Genomic DNA, 17,795 nt, shown 5'->3' on the forward strand with positions numbered 1-17,795 from the left:
TATTTTCCGATGCGCTGCTGAATAATTTGTTTTTTCAGCAACAAGTTGGGGAATTATTACAGGTACCAATGAGAATTAAATGGTTACTATTGGCCATGTAAATATAATAAACCAATTTTCCAAATATTAATGGATTTTCTAAAATTAGTCTGGATGCTGCAGATGTCATTTACATTTCTTTTTGTTTATGTGACCTGGGTATTTTCTCTATTAGGAGGACATCTGTGATCTGATGAAGGCTCATGTGATCAGAGAATGCTGTGATGTCATCAGTTTTCCATCAGTCAATAACAATAAAACCATTAATATCTCGTCAATTTATGTAAAATTCAAGAATTTATTTTTATTAGTAAATAATTGATAGATAGAAACTGAGAACTGAATGACAAAAGATAGAAACTGAGAACTGAATGACAAAAGATAGAAACTGAGAACTGAATGACAAAAGATAAAAACTGAGAACTGAATGACTTATTTCTTTAATACACTTGCATGAGACCCAACTGCAATTTCAGAGTCACTACTTGAGGAGTTTGAGTCACTGCTATCAGAGTATACACCAAGACCTGGTAGAAATCCTATGTATTGAGCAGTGGTATTATTTTGTGTATTCGTCTCATCTTTTGAATCCTCTGTGTGTTTTTCGTGATTGTCGGATTTCTCCTCTGGTGTGCTGACAGTTAACTGTTTTGTTTTTTTGTCAGGACTTCCCCCGCTATCGCTCCTGAAACATCCAAGAGAGAGATATGATGATTATTGAAATGGTGACGCAATAGATTTTCTCAGATATACATTTAAGAAAGTGGTTATGATATTCGTTTTATTATTAGCACATGCATTTATGTAAATTACAGAGATTAGTCTAATGTTTGTGATGCAATGTACAATAAACACATTTTTTAGTGCATGTACATTTCTATAGAAGTTGCACTTCTAATAGAGCAAATATGGTATATAAACATTTTTGTAATGTGTGCTTATACTTACAAACTCTTGAATTAATTGTATGAACTCAATCAAAAACTGAAATACCATATCTGCACTATTAGAAGCGCATGCACTTGCATAAATGATAAAGGAGTGTCTATGGTCATAATGGGTCATATTTGAATAATCCAGAATACAATAAATGCAATTGTTCATTTATTTGCTGTTCTATCGGAGATATACAAATACAGTTGCTGTTTCAGACCGAACCAGATCAGCTACTTTAAATTGGATACTTGTAAATAAAGGTACAAGGGTTAATTATCTATTCCAAATCTGTAAATTTAACTTGGTATTAATGCTAGAGTAAGCCAATCACTGGGAATACAAGGGCATGACTGTGATGTTGTCTACATTATTTATGTTTTTTAATTCCCACTGAATCAAACCTACTCGATAGAAATCTGTAAATTGCTTTAATTTCACTAGAGACAAATTTTCATGAGTCTGAAAATCATTAAATGTAGCAGTGAAATTCTTTGGGATCCTAAGAAAATACAGTCACAACAACTTCTGCTTCATACTGTCTGTGCAAATGTCATCAAATCGTCAAATCAAGAAAGTTTTTAACAAAAAAAAAATTAGTAAAAATTAACTCTTTGAGCACCAGTGTCAAATTTCATACCAATCACAAATTTTAAACCCACGTAATTTTTATATAATTTTTTTGAAAATTTTGATCAAAACAGTCAATAGGAAATTATGTCTATTTGGTTTAAAAGTTTCATAAAATATTGAAAAAAACATAAAAATAGTCAAAATGTTGCAGCAAAATTGTCTGTCACAAAAATTATAGTGCTCAAGGAGTTTACAGTAAAATACCTTTTCCTTTTAACAGCGCCTACAAGCAATGACATTTGAGATTTCTTGGTTCCAACTGATGTTCTCTTTTCAGTTGATTTTGAAGACAAAGAAATCTTTTCAGGTTCACTAACTTTCACCACCATTGCTTCTTAAGGTCTAGTTAAGGTTGATCTACCAGCAGAGTCATTGAAAAAGATTTGTCCCATTTTGTACATTCCCTGCATACTCAGAATTTCCAAAAAGTTAGTTAGTGGTAATTTATTATAATTACCAATCAATCAATCAATTGAATTTCTGTATTATAGAGTTTATATTGCCTATTTACCCCATTGCTAAACTTTCTTGCAGTCTGTTGCGATTCTGATGAAAAATTCTTGAAAAATAAATATAAATTATGTTAACGAGGTTTGAGCGCGAAAGTCATGTGACCGCAAATTCTCAACATTCGCGTATTTCGTGGTCACATGACTTTCGCGTTCACCCCTGGTTTACGCAATTTATATTTATTTTTCAAGAATTTTTCATCAGAATCGCAGCAGACTGCAAGCAAGTCTACCCCATTGCTTAAAGATGACTTGGTTGACCAGACAAACGAGAACAGTGTTTAACATTACAAATGACCCACACAAAGTTAACACAGGGCAATACTCCAACTTAAAATTATCAAAGGCCTGTCAGAAAACAGTCAATGAAACAAAATGTTTTTTTTCAGTAAAGTGATGAATATTCTGACAAATTAACTGGTTGACTTCCAGTTTTTCAAATTGATCTTATTAACAAAAAATCCAGATGCATTAAAGGATATGTAAACCATCATTGTTATTGTTGGATAGTCACACAGTAATCCTTATTACAGTGATATACAGTAATCCTTATTTCTTTTGACAAGTGTGAGTTAGACATACAGGTAAATCGTAAATACAGAATATATATTATTGTACTGCAATAGCATTAGTAAATACACACTTTTGAAGTTTCTTGGGAAAAAATGTTTTTTACTTGTTTATGTCGCATTTTTGACTTGATGACAATGACTATGATGCATTATTAGCGATAACTGTCATTGTATTTATTATACATCTGACATCTAAAACAATAGAATTTACCTGTCTGTAAAACACTTTAAGGATGTGTTTAAAAGAGTGCATTTGAATGTCTTCCTTATTTGGGAATTGTGTGTCACGTTTATATCACGTTGAAACACTTTCCTTTTTTTACTTCAGATACAGAAGTGCTGATGGCGTATGATGGAAATAGATTATCGTCACTGGATGCAAAAGTTTGCACAGCAAGAAATGTTCATTGTTGCCATTTCGGGCACAATAAATTGTTGTTATTACAAGCAGGCAAAAGATGTATAATAATAAGGTTATAACAAGAATATGATGTGTCGGTCGGTATGATCACTGAACTGCATTCATCCATATTTTGCAATATTCACGTAAAACCTTCTTAGTAGTAATCTACACACTCCATATTCAAAGGATATTTTACATTCTTCTACTATTTTCTTCTCTTCACTCATTATGTTTCTGTCAATCTGTAGCTTTCGCTCAGCGACATGATCTAAAAAGTTGGATTCTTCTTTGTCAAGTCCTTTGTATATCAGGTTTTCTAGAAGACAAAGAATTAAACATGTTGCTTAATTATCAGATGAAATGTGCATACCAAGTAAATCATTGTTTTAAATCAACAGAATTTTCAAAACTGGCGTTTATAATACACAACGTGCTATATAACTAAATTTAATATTTCAGTAAAAGTTTCTACATTTTGACTTAACATAACAGTACCGTATAGGGCGTTATTATTCTCTGGGTTTTATTTCGCTGATAGCTAAATGTGATAAATTAAAACCCAGTGAATATGCTAATTTAACAGAATGAATTATTTCATTCATAAACCAGTGAATTTAAAACCCAGTGAATATGCAATACAAAATTAAAATGTATTGTTTTCTTCACAAACAAGCAAAATTGAAACCCAGTGAATATTCAATTTAACAATAGAATTTATATAAATATTTCGCAATTTTTCATTTCAAATGATTTACCTGTTCAAATGTAATCACTTCTTATCACAATAAAATAGGATTCTGAATGTGTGTTTGGAAACGATCAGTTGACGTGATCACAATATTGTACAGCCAATCAGATGATGAGATCACAATATTGTACAGCCAATCAGCTGATGAGATCACAATATTGTATGGCCAATCAGCTGATAAAATCACAATATTTTGCAGCCAATCAGATGATGAGATCACAATATTGTACAGCCAATCAGTGGATGAGATAACAATATTGTACAGCCAATCAGATGATAAGATCACAATATTGTATGGCCAATCAGATGATGAGATCACAATGTTGTACAGCCAATCAGATGATGAGATAACAACATTGTACAGCCAATCAGATGATGAGATCACAATATTGTACAGCCAATCAGCTGATGAAATCACAATATTTTACAGCCAATCAGATGATGAGATCACAATATTGTACAGCCAATCTGCTGATGAGATCACAATGTTGTACAGCCAATCAGCTGATGAGATCACAATATTGTACAGCCAATCAGATGATGAGATCACAATATTGTACAGCCAATCAGATGACGAGATCACATATTGTACAGCCAATCAAATGATGAGATAACAATATTGTACAGCCAATCAGATGATGAGATCACAATATTGTACAGCCAATCAGCTGATGAGATCACAATGTTGCACAAACTTACTGAATTTAAATTTTTCATCATACTCTTCTTGTTTCTTGTCTTTCTGATCTTGCAATTGTTCAAATAATGACCTTGGATCATGTTCTTCCTCTTCTGGGCAAACTACCCGGTATAAAAAAAATCAATGAGAGATTGAACTGTTATAGCCAAAATAAAACTCAACAGAGAGACTAAAACCATGGATTCAATCATGGATACAACTTTAGGGTAACCTTGGTTATGGCTTTTGTTACCGGGCCAGATTGCTTGTGCATTAGGTTTTTTTAATGCAATTATAAAATGAACAACAGCCCTGTTGTGTAGTTGTAAAAAAAAATAAGTTTTCTGTGGCCAATTGCTCTATATCTATCCAATACCATTAGCACGTGCAATTTATATATATAGGATAAAACAAAAAAAATGGGAAAGTCAACAGTAAAGTTCAATTTTGGAAAGCTGGTACAAAAATAATATCAGAAAAAAAAACATTGGTAGAACGAATCACTATAAAGTCCATTTAAATGAAATTTACATAAACAAAAAGTCAGCAACACCAAAATTAATTTAAAATTTGTAATTCAGGATTTATGGCTTGAGATGCATGATTGAAGTACCCAATTTCTAAAAGAATGTTAACGCACATTGGTAATGATGTTATTAAATACCTTCCGGTTGCTCTGCTGTCCTCACTTTCTCCCACTCTTCCTGCCTGGCTTTCCGTTTCTCATCAAGTTCATTCTGTGATACAAACGCTTTAAAGTTTGCCATGTCTGACTACCTTCTATAGCAAATGTAAAAGAAAAAAAATTTAATTAAACACAATGCTGTATATTATTTGCATAATGGTTTGTCACACTAAGTAAGAAATCACACCTGTTTGTGTTTATAATCAGTGGTTCTTCCAGACAGGGGAACAGGGACGCAGTGCCCTCATACCCGGCTTGCGCCTTCTTACCGAAATGCCAATTAAACTACATGCTGCCATGAAACATGAAATCTTTTTCAAAACAATCTTTTCTCCATGAAAACATCTCACCACCACTTGACAATGTGTCTGGTCATCAAATACACTAAAAATACTTCAATCGAGATACTGTTAGACGGTGCAAAAATGTTCCCTCTTATAATTTTTTTCTAGAAAAAGCCCTGATAATAATGTAGTAACTGTGAATGGGTTTTAGCTCATGCAATCTATTTAGGAAAATTTCCAGCCTGAATGAGATTGTCATCTTTCTTTTTTCAAGAAGGCCATGGTAAATGGAATGAATCAAGATATACCACTCTGCTTTTTTCCCAATCTTATGATGTCAGCAGAAGAAACACACACATTTACATAAATAAATCAGAGCTCAGGGAGTGTGCATAACCATGCTGATTAGTATTGGTATTGATTTTTCTTAAAAACAACAAAAGTACAGTCAAACCCTTTGTATAGTGTCCATGCAAGGCACTTCATTAAAATGGTCTTTATAGACAGGTGGTTACTTTATTACAGGCAGGATTATTTTTTAAGGATCACCAACCAACTCATACATTTGAATATATAGAATTTGCCCAGAAAATAATGAAATGGTACTGTTGCAACAAAAACATATTTATTTGATGAAACTATTTCAGTAAAACCTGCTTATAACCTCACCCACCATTTTATAACAGATTCCAAAAGATTTCATTAGATTCATAAACATATGTTGGGTTGGGTGAAATTCTGATCAGAAATTATTTTGTAACTGTCAATAAGAATCTAGCAAGAATCTAGTAAGAAAATACACAGAATTTTGCTAGATTCTGAGCAGAAATTTATTAGTGAGTGAGATTCTGAACATAATTATTTTGTTATACTGTCTGCTTGAAACTAGAAAGAACTAGCAAGAAAATACATAGATTCTTGCTAGATTCTGATGAAATTGTTCATGAGCAAGAATCTGATCAAACAATTGACAGATTATTGCTAGAATCTAGCAAGAGAAAATCACACGAGTAACTAAGGTAAATAAAGCAAACACATTCAAGCCAATAGTTTATTCACATATGACTGTCAGATGAAAATGCGTTTATTCACATACTTTTACATTATGCAATTGTTGTGAAAATGTTTTTGTTTCCCATCACTCACAAAAAAATCCTCCAGCTTAGGCCGCCACCCTCACTACCAGTCACACATGTATTGTAGTTTTCAAAATGTGATGTTCAATGTTGTTTGACTAGAAATACTGAATATAAGATATATATTTTTTTTTAATTCTTGATCCGAACTCATGATACCAGTTCTAGACGTTGGGAGATAGTAGAAACAATAATCTGTATAAGCATCAATCTGACGCGTATCGAGTGCACAGTGACTCGCAGCGGTATATAATTTATAAAAAACAGTATTGAACCGTGATCGAATGTGTAGACCATGGGGCTTATCACATCCCATCTGATTACGCACGATGTTTATCAGTATTTCGTTTAAATGCTAGTATAGACGGCAAAATCACACATTTACCTTATGTCCAATGGTATTCTATATGTTTCGTTGATTCTGGGAGTTTACATCCCGAGCAAAATAAAATTGACCGTTTAACCTCTGACCCTGGTCCTCGTTTTCATCATAATTTTAACGCATGCGCACAATATTTTGTGACATCACTGATAATGCGGAAGTGTTGGCTTTGTATGTAAAACTACGATCATTCTGTAAAACTACAATCATTCTCTCTAAAAATTGACGTATTTTACGTAATTTCGTATTTTCTAGAGCACCATTTAGCATTCAGTAATGGCTGCGTTAGATGATATAAGTACGCAAAGACGCGACCCGCCTGATGGAGAGGAGGACAAATCGTTACAGGATTTGTTGAACGCGGAGGGAAAGAACATCAAATCACTGGTTTGTCAGCGATGCCAATGCAAAGTATTGAGACCAAATCTTGGACAACACGTGCAAAAAGAGGTGTGTAGTTTTTAATTTCATACTGTTGTTAGTATAACTTCGAAAACAGAATTTCAGATTGAATCTTGCACGGTGGTAATTTGATATGTTAATGAGCTATTTTGATATTGACAGGTCGCATTAATTACATATCTCGGGCAGTCATATCAGTATCGTCTGGTATTGTAATATACAAACATATATTCACTAACTAAATAGACCAGCTCATTTTTTATATTATGAACTATATGGAGGTAAAAATAAAATGTAATGGTGTGATATGCGATGAAGCTTAGATCCTATGAGTATTGAAGAAGTCATACAAATTGCGATATGATCACGAATTTGCTAGCAAAACCAGCATTTCTAGAAATCCTAAAGCAAATTAGTCAGTCTTTGGTAAAACTGATCTTTCTTAATGTACTTGCATGCTTATTCACACAGCTTATAATAATAATAATAGTAACTTTATTGCATCCTTAGAAATTTAATAAAAAAGTTAGAGCAATAAAGATTAATTGTGCTAACTACTAATTGCTAATGGGATATAGCAATTTTTTGACTGATATGCATTATGAATATAGTTTTCATTTTTTTTATTATTACATAATCATACATGTGCATTTTACATTTCTGATTGCAGCGACAATCGTGCTTATTTCCGTTTAGGCAATCAAACCTTTCCTAACACCCACTGCGTTCTATGATGCTGTATGTTAAAACTTAGTTGTAATGCTTTTATATGTATCATGTTTTCTCCAGCTTTGTATTTATGAGGGGGATTGTCGCCCCTTCAGATCAAAATAGAGGGGGATTTTCTGTAACAAGGGGGGAATTTCTAATAAGCATAAATTTTCTTAATAAAACATTGGCAGTAATTGTTCATTATTTTCTCCACTTTCTCATTTTGTGTTCTGAAATGTATGTAATTTTGCAAATATAATAATTATAGTCCACACAATAATTTCATTTTTTGTTATTTATTTAATGTTAATAACATTCTGCACATGTTACCATACAATCAGAGAAATCCTGTCAACACAACGTGCAATTTGTTTCATGAACAATTGTAGTAATAATTGCCAAAACACAAAAAGCTGAAAGGGAAAGCTGAAACATGTATTTAGTATTCTATTTTTATTTTCTCTAAACCTGGAAAATACGTCTAGATTTTCTGCTTTGCCATAATGTGAGAGCTTCACTGGCATCAAATTTCGCAAGAGGAGGACCTTCTACTAGGATGGTGAGCAGACGATTCAAAGAAGCCTCTTCTAATTGATTTCGGAGGAACGTTTCACCTTGTTTTGGGCAGAGAATCCCCTCTCACAGATTGCTGTATTCACAGGCAAAACAACAGCTGCCTTTGCCAAAGTTATTAAATTTGGTACCGTGGCCTTATGATTCGTGTTTATCAATTTCCATAGTAAAGTAAAATTGTCACGAGGGTAAGCTTGCTGCATCACTAGTGTTTTTAATAAACACCACTCATGTCGGGTTTCGTCTGGATCGATAAGAGCTTTATAAACTTGGCCCTCCTTGTTTACTTTGTCAACACCGTAATGTGCGATCAGAGTCTCCAATTTCTCATTGCCGTGATCTGATAATTGGTCGGCGGGTACGAAGGAGAGATAACGCATTGCCAATACATCGAATGCCGAAATGACGCTGGTATTGTCTTCCGGGAAGCGTGTATTTATGTTGTCTATCAAATTATTGATAAACTCATTCTTCACGTTGTTAACGACGCCAATTTGTTTGATCTATTCTTCAAATCATGGCCCATTAAAGACATTAGCAAAGACCCATCATCGCTGATTTCGACCTCGTCTTGGAACTTAGTTGTGTAAAACCCCTTCACGTTTCCCTCTTTGTACTGCTTCAATTGCTCGATGGTTGCTCTGACGCATGGCTTCACGGCGGCGATGTCAATCTCATCTTTCTGAAACACGAGGTTAAGACGAGTAACGATAGGAATAATGTCCATCAAAATATGGGTAACTGCGACAAATTTATATTGTGTAGTAGAAAAGATTGGTTAGAATATTTTTGTATTCTTTCAGATAATCCAGCGTTGACGCAGCCTGGCTTGTACATAGAGCGAGTCGATGTGCAACACAGTGTACGTTCAGAAGAAACGGGTTAATGTCTTTTAATTTTGCACTCACACCGTTTTTCCTCCCTACCATTACGGACGCACCGTCACTTCCCAGGCCAAGCATTTTCGTTGTTTCGAGACCATTTTCCTTTACGGAATTGCAGAGTGTTTCTGTTATAGAAGTCGCGTCTTTTTCGACAAGGTGAAGGTTTCCAACGAAGTTAGATTGAAAGTCAAAGTCCGGGGTAACGCTACGTATACAACACAAGTCGGCCGGTAACTGATATATCGGTACTTTCATCTATTAAGAGGCTGAAGAACTCGCTTTTCTGGATATCATTCACTATTTTGGTCTTTATCGAATCCGCACAAGCCTGTTGCAATTCCTCGGCTGTTGTGTGTGATCGATAAGATGCGTTGCGGGCAATATTAAGGCTCTTTACAGGCTCACAGCCGCTGGTGTCTAACAAGTCTATAGTTGAATACTTATCAGTTGCTATGGCTTCTTTAGCTAGCCAGTAAACAGATTTGATTGCAACAACCACTGCATCTTGTTTTTGCATTAAAGCATTCGACACCACGGTTTGCATATCAGAACGCATCGTGATGTCCCACAAGGCTTCCCGGTGTTTGGCGCTGGCAGCATGTCTCATTAGAGTCGATGTCTTGTAATTACTGCATCCTCTATCGCTTGAGAATGGCGTAGTTTTGTCAGTTTCTCTGCAGATTCGACAGCCCATTCCAAACTCGTCATGTGTTTTTTCCAACCATGAATATAACGCCAACCAGTTATCTTTCCAAACGTCGATTTTCTTTTTTTTGGCTGCCGTGGTGTCACCGTCATCACATTTCGTGCTGCCCAGGCTCGGATCGGGATCGGGATCGGGCGATGTGCTTGGCAAATCCTGAATGGCATATTCGGGTTCAGACAAAGTGCTTGGCAAATTCTGAATGACATCATCTCTGTTAGTACTGTAAGCAGTGGCTGCACTCTCAGAATTGATTTTTGGCTCGCCTTTTTGGCCAAAAAAACTTGTAATCAAATTACGCGACCGCTTCATTATGGCTGCTATAATTAACGCAAGACTGACACGCTTTAGTCGCGTGTGGCTGTTACATACGCGTAAGTTGGGGGGGGGAGTGTTAACTAGTTCGCCATAGTAAAAATATTATTTTTTCAAGACCGCTAATTAATAGATTACAAATGGGAATATTTTTTTGTATTGTGTGTAAATTAATGGAATCTTTTTTTAGTCGATTCATTAAATAGTGATTTGTTTTTTTTATGGGTGAAAACAGACAGTCATTTGTTATGACGTGATCTAGCATGGGTAGGTTTAGCGAGAACTTCACAGTACAACACTTTCGTTCCGTACAGCTTTGTATAAATTACGCAAATCAGCCAAAAAAATAACACCGTGACCCAGTTACGCCAAAGATGGAAATTCCCCCAAAAACTGGGTACACACTCGTCCCCCCCCCCAAAAAAAAAACATAATGCAAGCTCATTGTTTAATTAATTTAGTTGCAGTCGGAAATTCTAAACTATGCACATCAGAGAGCTGTGCCGATCTGGTGGGCTTGACAGCGTGTCAAGCAGTTATCCAATTAAAAACGTGAATTCACGCATCAGGTCACTTGTTGCTCCCATATCCATATCCATATCCATATCCATAGCGATGAACTTTCAAACTTTCAATAACACGGCGCCTTAGTCTTTCGCGCTGGGGTGCTATCTGCGTTGACTGAGCGTGAGTGTTACGATCTGCATGCATTGTTTTAAAGCACTTTTCTTGCCATATGCCTGTAGTTACGTTTATTTCCTGAATACACATGATTAAAGTTGGTCTTCAATCGAAATCATCGCTGGCACGATGAGTTTCCTGTTGGTATCACCGGAGATGTCAACCGTGAAACAACGGTGCATCATGAGCTCCATGGGCATTGACGCTGCAGGTCGGCGTCTTCTACACCGATCTGACGCATTATCCGCGCAAGGTGTGCCGGGAGTTTGTTCGAAATTTCGAACGTTTCGAAGACAATCGTCGATTGGCACGTATTTTACGGATATATTAAATCGTTTCAGGGACCTGTTTTCTAAATAATGATAAACCAAACTTAGAAAACTTGTAAGAACAAACTGGGCACAAATTGAGCAAATTTGCAATAAGTTTACGCTGCTAGAGTCTGGTTCGGATGGAGTTCTACGCGTGATTTTATTGCGCTCAAGGACGTTCTATTTTCGAACTAGTTGAAACCGGAAATAACGCAACTACTTTCGAACTTCAAACACAAATTTGATTATCGTTATTATGTGTTAGTTTCTGTTATTTCAAAGATTGAATTATGTATGACTATAATATTTCATTCTATAAACAATATTTCACTAAAATATGTGATTTAAAGGCAACCCAAATTGTAAAAAGCAATATCAAGTTCCGCGTATAAACACTGTTGTAAAGAGGCGGCGGAGCGGAATTTTAGCCAAAATCGGCGAGTAAGGCGTCATATGACACAGGTTTGTGCTGGGACAGCGCTTCCGGTGACGACACAACGGTAAGGCGTCATATGACAGGTTTGTGCTGGGACAGCGCTTCCGGTGACGACACAACGCTCCATGGGTGAATCGAAAACCCGACGTAATTTATTAAACGGGACACATACATCAAGTGGTGTTTTGTTACATATAACGCTGCAAATTCATATAATAATAAAATATTTTTTAAATGATTTGGACGCGCGAAATAATTAATTAAATCACGCAACAAGCGGGAAGAACAATTTATTTTTGCCTCGCCTAGTTGCCCTGTCACACACACACTTCAGAAACTCAATGTGGGCTATTCCAACTTATGTACGCATACCCGAAGAAGGTTACAATGTAATGTTTTTAAATATAAGAACGCAGAATTTTAAACGAAATATGCGAGAGGATATCAGCAAGCTACTCGGCGCGTCGCAGTCCAATACACGCACAGACCATCATTAAAAGAATTCAATGGGCAGTGAAGAAAGGGGCGATTTTCGCCTTTGGAGTATTTTTTTAAGGGCCCACAAAGTGTAGTAGGCGGGGAATCGCGCAATAAGTATGCAAAGTATGCATGAGATTTTGCTTCATCTTCATTGCCCATCACAGTACTTGGTTAGACAGTTGCATACCCCTATCTTATAAATCCTTGGTGTTAACACCTGTAAAATACTTTATTTTAGCTGGAATTAATTTTCCTTGGAAAGACTTTTTGGGTGTTTTGTATGGAATGTATTATTACTGATAACTGACGAGTTGAATGTAAAATACAGGAAAAAAGTTATATTCGCCGGATTATATTTTCATTGAATCAATCCTTCACCGAAAATGGCGAAAAATGATTCCAATCGAAAATAAAGTATTTTACAGTATTAGTTATTTCTTACAATACAAATCCCTAAATATATTTTATTCTATTATTGTATTTATACATGGACACAATATATGTAGCAACTTACATGTAGTTTTCATACATACATTGCAAGACATCGTGAGACATAAAAATAACTATCAATTTGTGAAATATCGAGAAAAAGTGGAAACCCTCCCCTTGCAGTTGCGGAACCGACTGTGACCTATTATAATAGTATACATATTGTTTAAAACTTGCAATCTCCTTCGCTAAGTTTTTTTTTAAATCTGAAAATGTGGAAAAGTTTGTTACCCCGGTAATCATAATTTCTGAATTTTCTAACAGCTATTCCTGCCACACATGAAAAAGAAATCGGAGCAGCAAGGCGCTATGGACGGTGAAACGTTGAAAGAATTCTGGGTAGTGGATGACATGTATACGTTTGAGAATGTGGGATTTACAAACACAGTGAACGATATTAAATATCTTATTTGCGCCGACTGTGAAGTTGGTCCGATTGGATGGCATGATCTAAGCAAGAAGAAGGAATTCTATATTGCTTTGGATCGAGTACATCATATATGAATGAGAACTGTTCCATTATGGTGTGTGCTATAAAATATAGTTGTATTTTTTTCTTGTGGAATAGTCTGTAGTGTTAGTACCATTACTTGATATTTCATTCTTCCAATGTCTAGCATATTCTGTCTGATCTTGGGTAATACCCCCAGATGGAATCTGTCACAATAGTAAACTCTCTGAGTGTCAAACAGTCAGAGTTAGCTAATTTAAGATAGAAAGCTACTTGTACATTTTTATCGTTTGTGCGTATTTAAGCACATTCACCAGTGATATTTCATGTCAAAATCAACAGTACTAGTCAAATAACATGTGACAAATGGCATTTTAGCATCAAAACACTAAAACATAATGTCATTTTTAGAACTTCTTGACATGAACAAGAACCTTGTAAAACACTATATCAATTTTCTCCCTAATGTCACCAAGCAACATTCTTGAATATTGAGAGAAGGTATTGATATTGTGTGAAAATTACAAGTTTAATAGCATTCTACTGCAAAAAGCTTGATATATTCTAATAATTGTTTGATGAATTGTGTGAGATTAGTTAGAAAATACTGTAAATCAGCTAATTTTCATCAGTAACCATTTTCAGGAATTTCATACAGCATTCTGTAAAATGACTAATATTCACTGGGTTTAAATTTCACTGATTTAGCATTTCAGGCATATTCAGTGGGTTTTAAATTCGCTGTTTTATCATTTAGATAACGTGTTCTATGCTCAATTTTACATTTTCCAGTCAGCGTAATAAGCAAAATTAAAACCCAGTGAATAATTAACCCTTTTACAGTAGTACACATGGACTCAATTATATTGTATACTGTCATCGCAACAAGAAACACTATATGAATTGTAATGTCTATAAAAGCATGGTACGTGGCAGTGAAAGTGCCCATCAATACCAGTATGATGTATTAAGTAATTTGTTTTCCTTTTCATATAAATATTTGCACAGTATTTTTAGAATAATTGATAAAATAATAAATACACATATACCTCACAAATGTTATCAATATTCTGCCTCTCAAAACTTTAATCTCCTTTTAAAGTGAAAATTTGTTCTCACTGAAGTAGAAAGGTTGACCAATATAAAGCCAGTCTGGAAGGGAAGATGGTTGAAAAACTATTATTTGTTCTTTAAGTTTAGTTTTGAGGTAGATTTTTTGTCACAAAGATGTTGCTTTCTTCCATCAAATATGAGTTTTTTAATATGTTTTTTTATAAGAATTTTATTTTTTTCAATCTTTTTTCACTTGGATAATTTTTTTTTTCAAAATCTAACCCTCCCTGATTTTCTAATGGCCAACCCCTAAGTAAGGGTTGTAGAACTAAAGATTAAATAAAAGGTTTGTAAGAAACAAATCTATTACTACCTACAATTATTTTCAAGAAGATGTGAACATTTTTTATAGAAAATGAACATAAATAGTACTGTAAAATCTGTATTAGAAGCCGCGGTTTCTATTAAAATTGGTACAAAGCAACAGAGGGGATGCGGCTTATATTAGAGCATCTACACATATGAGAAATGATGAATTTTTGGTTCTCAATTGTACAAAAAGCTTGGGTGCGAATTCTATTAGGGATGCGGCTTCTAATACAAATTGTACGGTATTTAGCTCCCTTTCAGACGTAGTCCAAAAATGGCAACCTATAATTTCACCTCCGTGCATTCGTCCACCTGTATCTTGAACATTCCATGGCTAATTACATTCAAACTTCACACACATACATCACTCATCATATCATGTGTTTACACATGTATTTGTGGTGTGATCTGATTCAAGGTGACTAAATAGTGGGCATTTTAACAAATTTTCAAAATCCAGCATTATGCCTTTTTCGAAACTAGTAGTGCATGGACTTATTTTTATTCAAACTTGGTATATTCATTGAACGTATTGGATTCTTTATGCATGATATTTTTTTGTCCAGATTGGAAAAATAAAAAATGACTGACTTAACTAGCCAAGCTAGTTAGCCAGCCAGCAGTCACAAAAGATAAAAATACTGCGGTGTTTAGGCATTACTAATGGGCTTCTCTAGCAAATGAAAACTTCTTTGTATCTTACAGGGTAATCTTTTCATGAATATTTACTAAATTTCCATAAAATATGGTCATGTCTTCTTGAAACTGATTGTAATCAGGTCTTTGTTGAGAAAAAAATTGACTATTCATAAATAAATGTATTCTGTGTAATTATTACATCAATGATTATATCTCTTTTTGCAGCGGGTAGTAGTTGATGTCTAACTAATAAAAGTTATTGTTCAAATAAAGATATTTCAGTTTTAATAGTAAATTTTTTTTGAGCCGCCTGGCAAAGCTATTGGTATGGATAATTCCTGTTGTTGGCCCTCTGCGTCCACTTTCCCTTCAAGTGACTTCTTGAAAATCGCTAGTTTTGTCATAGGATCACATAGTTTCTTCCATGATTTCCGATGTTGTGCCTTTAAGCTAAACTGTGGAATACTTTATTTTCGCTGGAATTAATTTTCGCTGAAAAGGCTTTTTTGGCGTTTTGTATGGAATTTATTTTCACTGATTTTTGATGAGTTAAATGTGAAATATAGGAAAAAAAGTATATTCGCTGGATTTTATTTTCACGGAATCGTTCCTTCAGCGAAAATAGCGAAAATAAATTCCAAGCAAAAATAAAGTATTCTACAGTATATCGTTCTTTCTCAACCCTGTAACATCTTGACTAGTTTACAGCTGTTTCAAGTGTGAAACAAAGGTAGGTACCGATACACCAGTGGCTGCATGGGGGGCGTCGCCCCTCCAAAATCAAGCTGAAAACCCATTGTGTCAGCAAAATTTGCCCTCTCTAAATGCAGGAAATAGCGTTTCAGAGGGTCTATATGTCAAAACAAAAGGGGTAGCATGCCCCCAGATCCCTCTAGTAAGGTCGCGCCTTCGACGCAAGGTTGGTGAGCAGAACTCATGCCGCCACCTCTGTACATGTAGAAAATTTGAAAACTATCTTAAATTTATTGTAAACTATAAAATTGGATCAGCAATAACAAAACTAAGGATATCAATTCACAGTTTACCAACAGAACAAGGCCGCTACAAAAATATTCCACAAACTGAGCAAATATGCAAATTGTGTGATACATCAGAAATTAGTGACGAAATGCATCACACTAATGCTAATATTGTTTCCTATAGAGTACGTTTATTTTACAAAATTAGCTTTCCAGAGTTTGAAAAACTTAATGAAGAATGTAAGTTCATATATTTATTAAGTGCTTTAGAAACTTATTCTATTATATCTTTTGCCAAATATGTATATTCTATTTTGAAAGTAGTTGATAGTTATAGTTCTGTTTAGTGATCATACTGCTGTATGAACCATATATAGTGTTGTGTCAATAAATTGTTGCTAGCCAGCTGGAGAGTGAAGATTTCCTTGCATCATCGATCTAGATTCCGTGCTTTTTTCATTTATTTATTGTAGCGCCCCCAGTGTTCTAATGAGAAACTCAATATACTGTGTTGTTGGGATTTATTGTGTTCGTTACTAGGTGTATATTTCTCTCCGTATACAGCCTCAGTTGAAACAGATTACGGTTGACCATTTGAAATCCTACACGTACACGTATTTCCAGGACTTTTTTTCTACAATTTCCTTTTTTGAATTAGGCGGTATATTTATTTCATGCACGTGTTAAAGAACTTGCACACTTTACATGTAAATATAAATATTAATAGCAGTATATCCAGCCTATTTATTCCGTTGTTTGAGCCGGTTGTTTTTGGCACAAATTTTACAAGTTTTCGGAAAATGCTTTATACGCTTACAAAAAATAAGATCATTGTACAAATTACGAACGAATAAAATAGATGCTTACATTTTACAACTTGACCATGTCTACGAATTTACGTTTTTTATTTATTTAAATCACATTATTACAAAAATAAAAACAATTGATTACAGCTTACGGAAATACCATTTGCCGACCCTTATCGAAGGGGAGTTACCAGCGATAATGATTAGCGCGCGTCGCGCCCAGGTCAAAACTCTTACTCGTGATTCCCATTAGAATATCGCATTGAATTGTGGGGAAATCACGTATGTGTGGCGCGACGACTACCGTTCTTTAAATCCCAATGTATCTCTCTACCAAGCATTGTATTTAGAATAAGTTTAGATGTCCGAGGTTTGAATAAATAATTGGTATATGTTATTCAAATTAACGGCAATTCACAAAATTTTAGTACGAAACTATTGTAGATTTTTTTTTGAGTTATATATAATTTTTCACAGAAGATGTAAGATCTCCTTATATATATATCATA

At 34.8% G+C, this 17,795-nt stretch overlaps 2 protein-coding genes across 5 annotated transcripts; one reads left to right on the top strand and one right to left on the bottom strand.

The window, feature by feature from the left end:
* Window positions 1–317: 317 nt before the first annotated feature.
* Window positions 318–7,107, bottom strand: LOC100368233 (PSME3-interacting protein-like). 3 transcript variants are annotated; one of them, XM_085500854.1, is made up of 7 exons: window positions 7,007–7,107; window positions 6,582–6,785; window positions 5,181–5,296; window positions 4,537–4,638; window positions 3,281–3,405; window positions 1,810–1,940; window positions 318–724 (listed from the first exon to the last, which is right to left on the bottom strand). In XM_085500854.1, the coding sequence occupies exons 3-7, from the start codon at window positions 5,281–5,283 to the stop codon at window positions 472–474; spliced, it is 714 nt and encodes a 237-aa protein (XP_085356980.1). In that variant the 5' UTR covers window positions 5,284–5,296; window positions 6,582–6,785; window positions 7,007–7,107; the 3' UTR covers window positions 318–471. The 3 variants fall into 3 exon arrangements, with proteins under 3 accessions (XP_085356980.1, XP_085356981.1, XP_085356979.1); XM_085500855.1 differs by lacking the exon at window positions 6,582–6,785 and having other exon boundaries at window positions 5,181–5,293; XM_085500853.1 differs by lacking the exon at window positions 6,582–6,785.
* Window positions 7,108–7,150: 43 nt separating this feature from the next.
* Window positions 7,151–15,795, top strand: LOC100367080 (guanine nucleotide exchange factor MSS4-like). Of its 2 annotated transcripts, XM_078011945.2 has the most exons (3): window positions 7,155–7,453; window positions 9,493–9,551; window positions 13,253–15,795. In XM_078011945.2, the coding sequence occupies exons 1-3, from the start codon at window positions 7,402–7,404 to the stop codon at window positions 13,490–13,492; spliced, it is 351 nt and encodes a 116-aa protein (XP_077868071.1). In that variant the 5' UTR covers window positions 7,155–7,401; the 3' UTR covers window positions 13,493–15,795. The 2 variants fall into 2 exon arrangements, with proteins under 2 accessions (XP_002737952.1, XP_077868071.1); XM_002737906.3 differs by lacking the exon at window positions 9,493–9,551 and having other exon boundaries at window positions 7,151–7,453.
* The last annotated feature ends 2,000 nt before the right edge of the window (window positions 15,796–17,795 follow it).

This window comes from Saccoglossus kowalevskii, chromosome 6 (assembly GCF_978046115.1).
Source record: "Saccoglossus kowalevskii chromosome 6, keSacKowa6.1, whole genome shotgun sequence".
Taxonomy (NCBI): domain Eukaryota; kingdom Metazoa; phylum Hemichordata; class Enteropneusta; family Harrimaniidae; genus Saccoglossus; species Saccoglossus kowalevskii.

Bases quoted from the DNA above. Each gene is read 5' to 3' on its own strand.
- LOC100367080 (XM_002737906.3), top strand. From the start codon at position 7,280: ATGGCTGCGTTAGATGATATAAGTACGCAAAGACGCGACCCGCCTGAT. The intron at 7,454-13,252 runs GTGTGTAGTTTT...ATTTTCTAACAG, and splicing joins GACAACACGTGCAAAAAGAG to CTATTCCTGCCACACATGAA.
- LOC100368233 (XM_085500855.1), bottom strand. From the start codon at position 5,283: ATGGCAAACTTTAAAGCGTTTGTATCACAGAATGAACTTGATGAGAAA. The intron at 4,639-5,180 runs GTATTTAATAAC...TATACCGGGTAG, and splicing joins GACAGCAGAGCAACCGGAAG to TTTGCCCAGAAGAGGAAGAA. The intron at 725-1,809 runs GTATTTTACTGT...TGGATGTTTCAG, and splicing joins GGCGCTGTTAAAAGGAAAAG to GAGCGATAGCGGGGGAAGTC.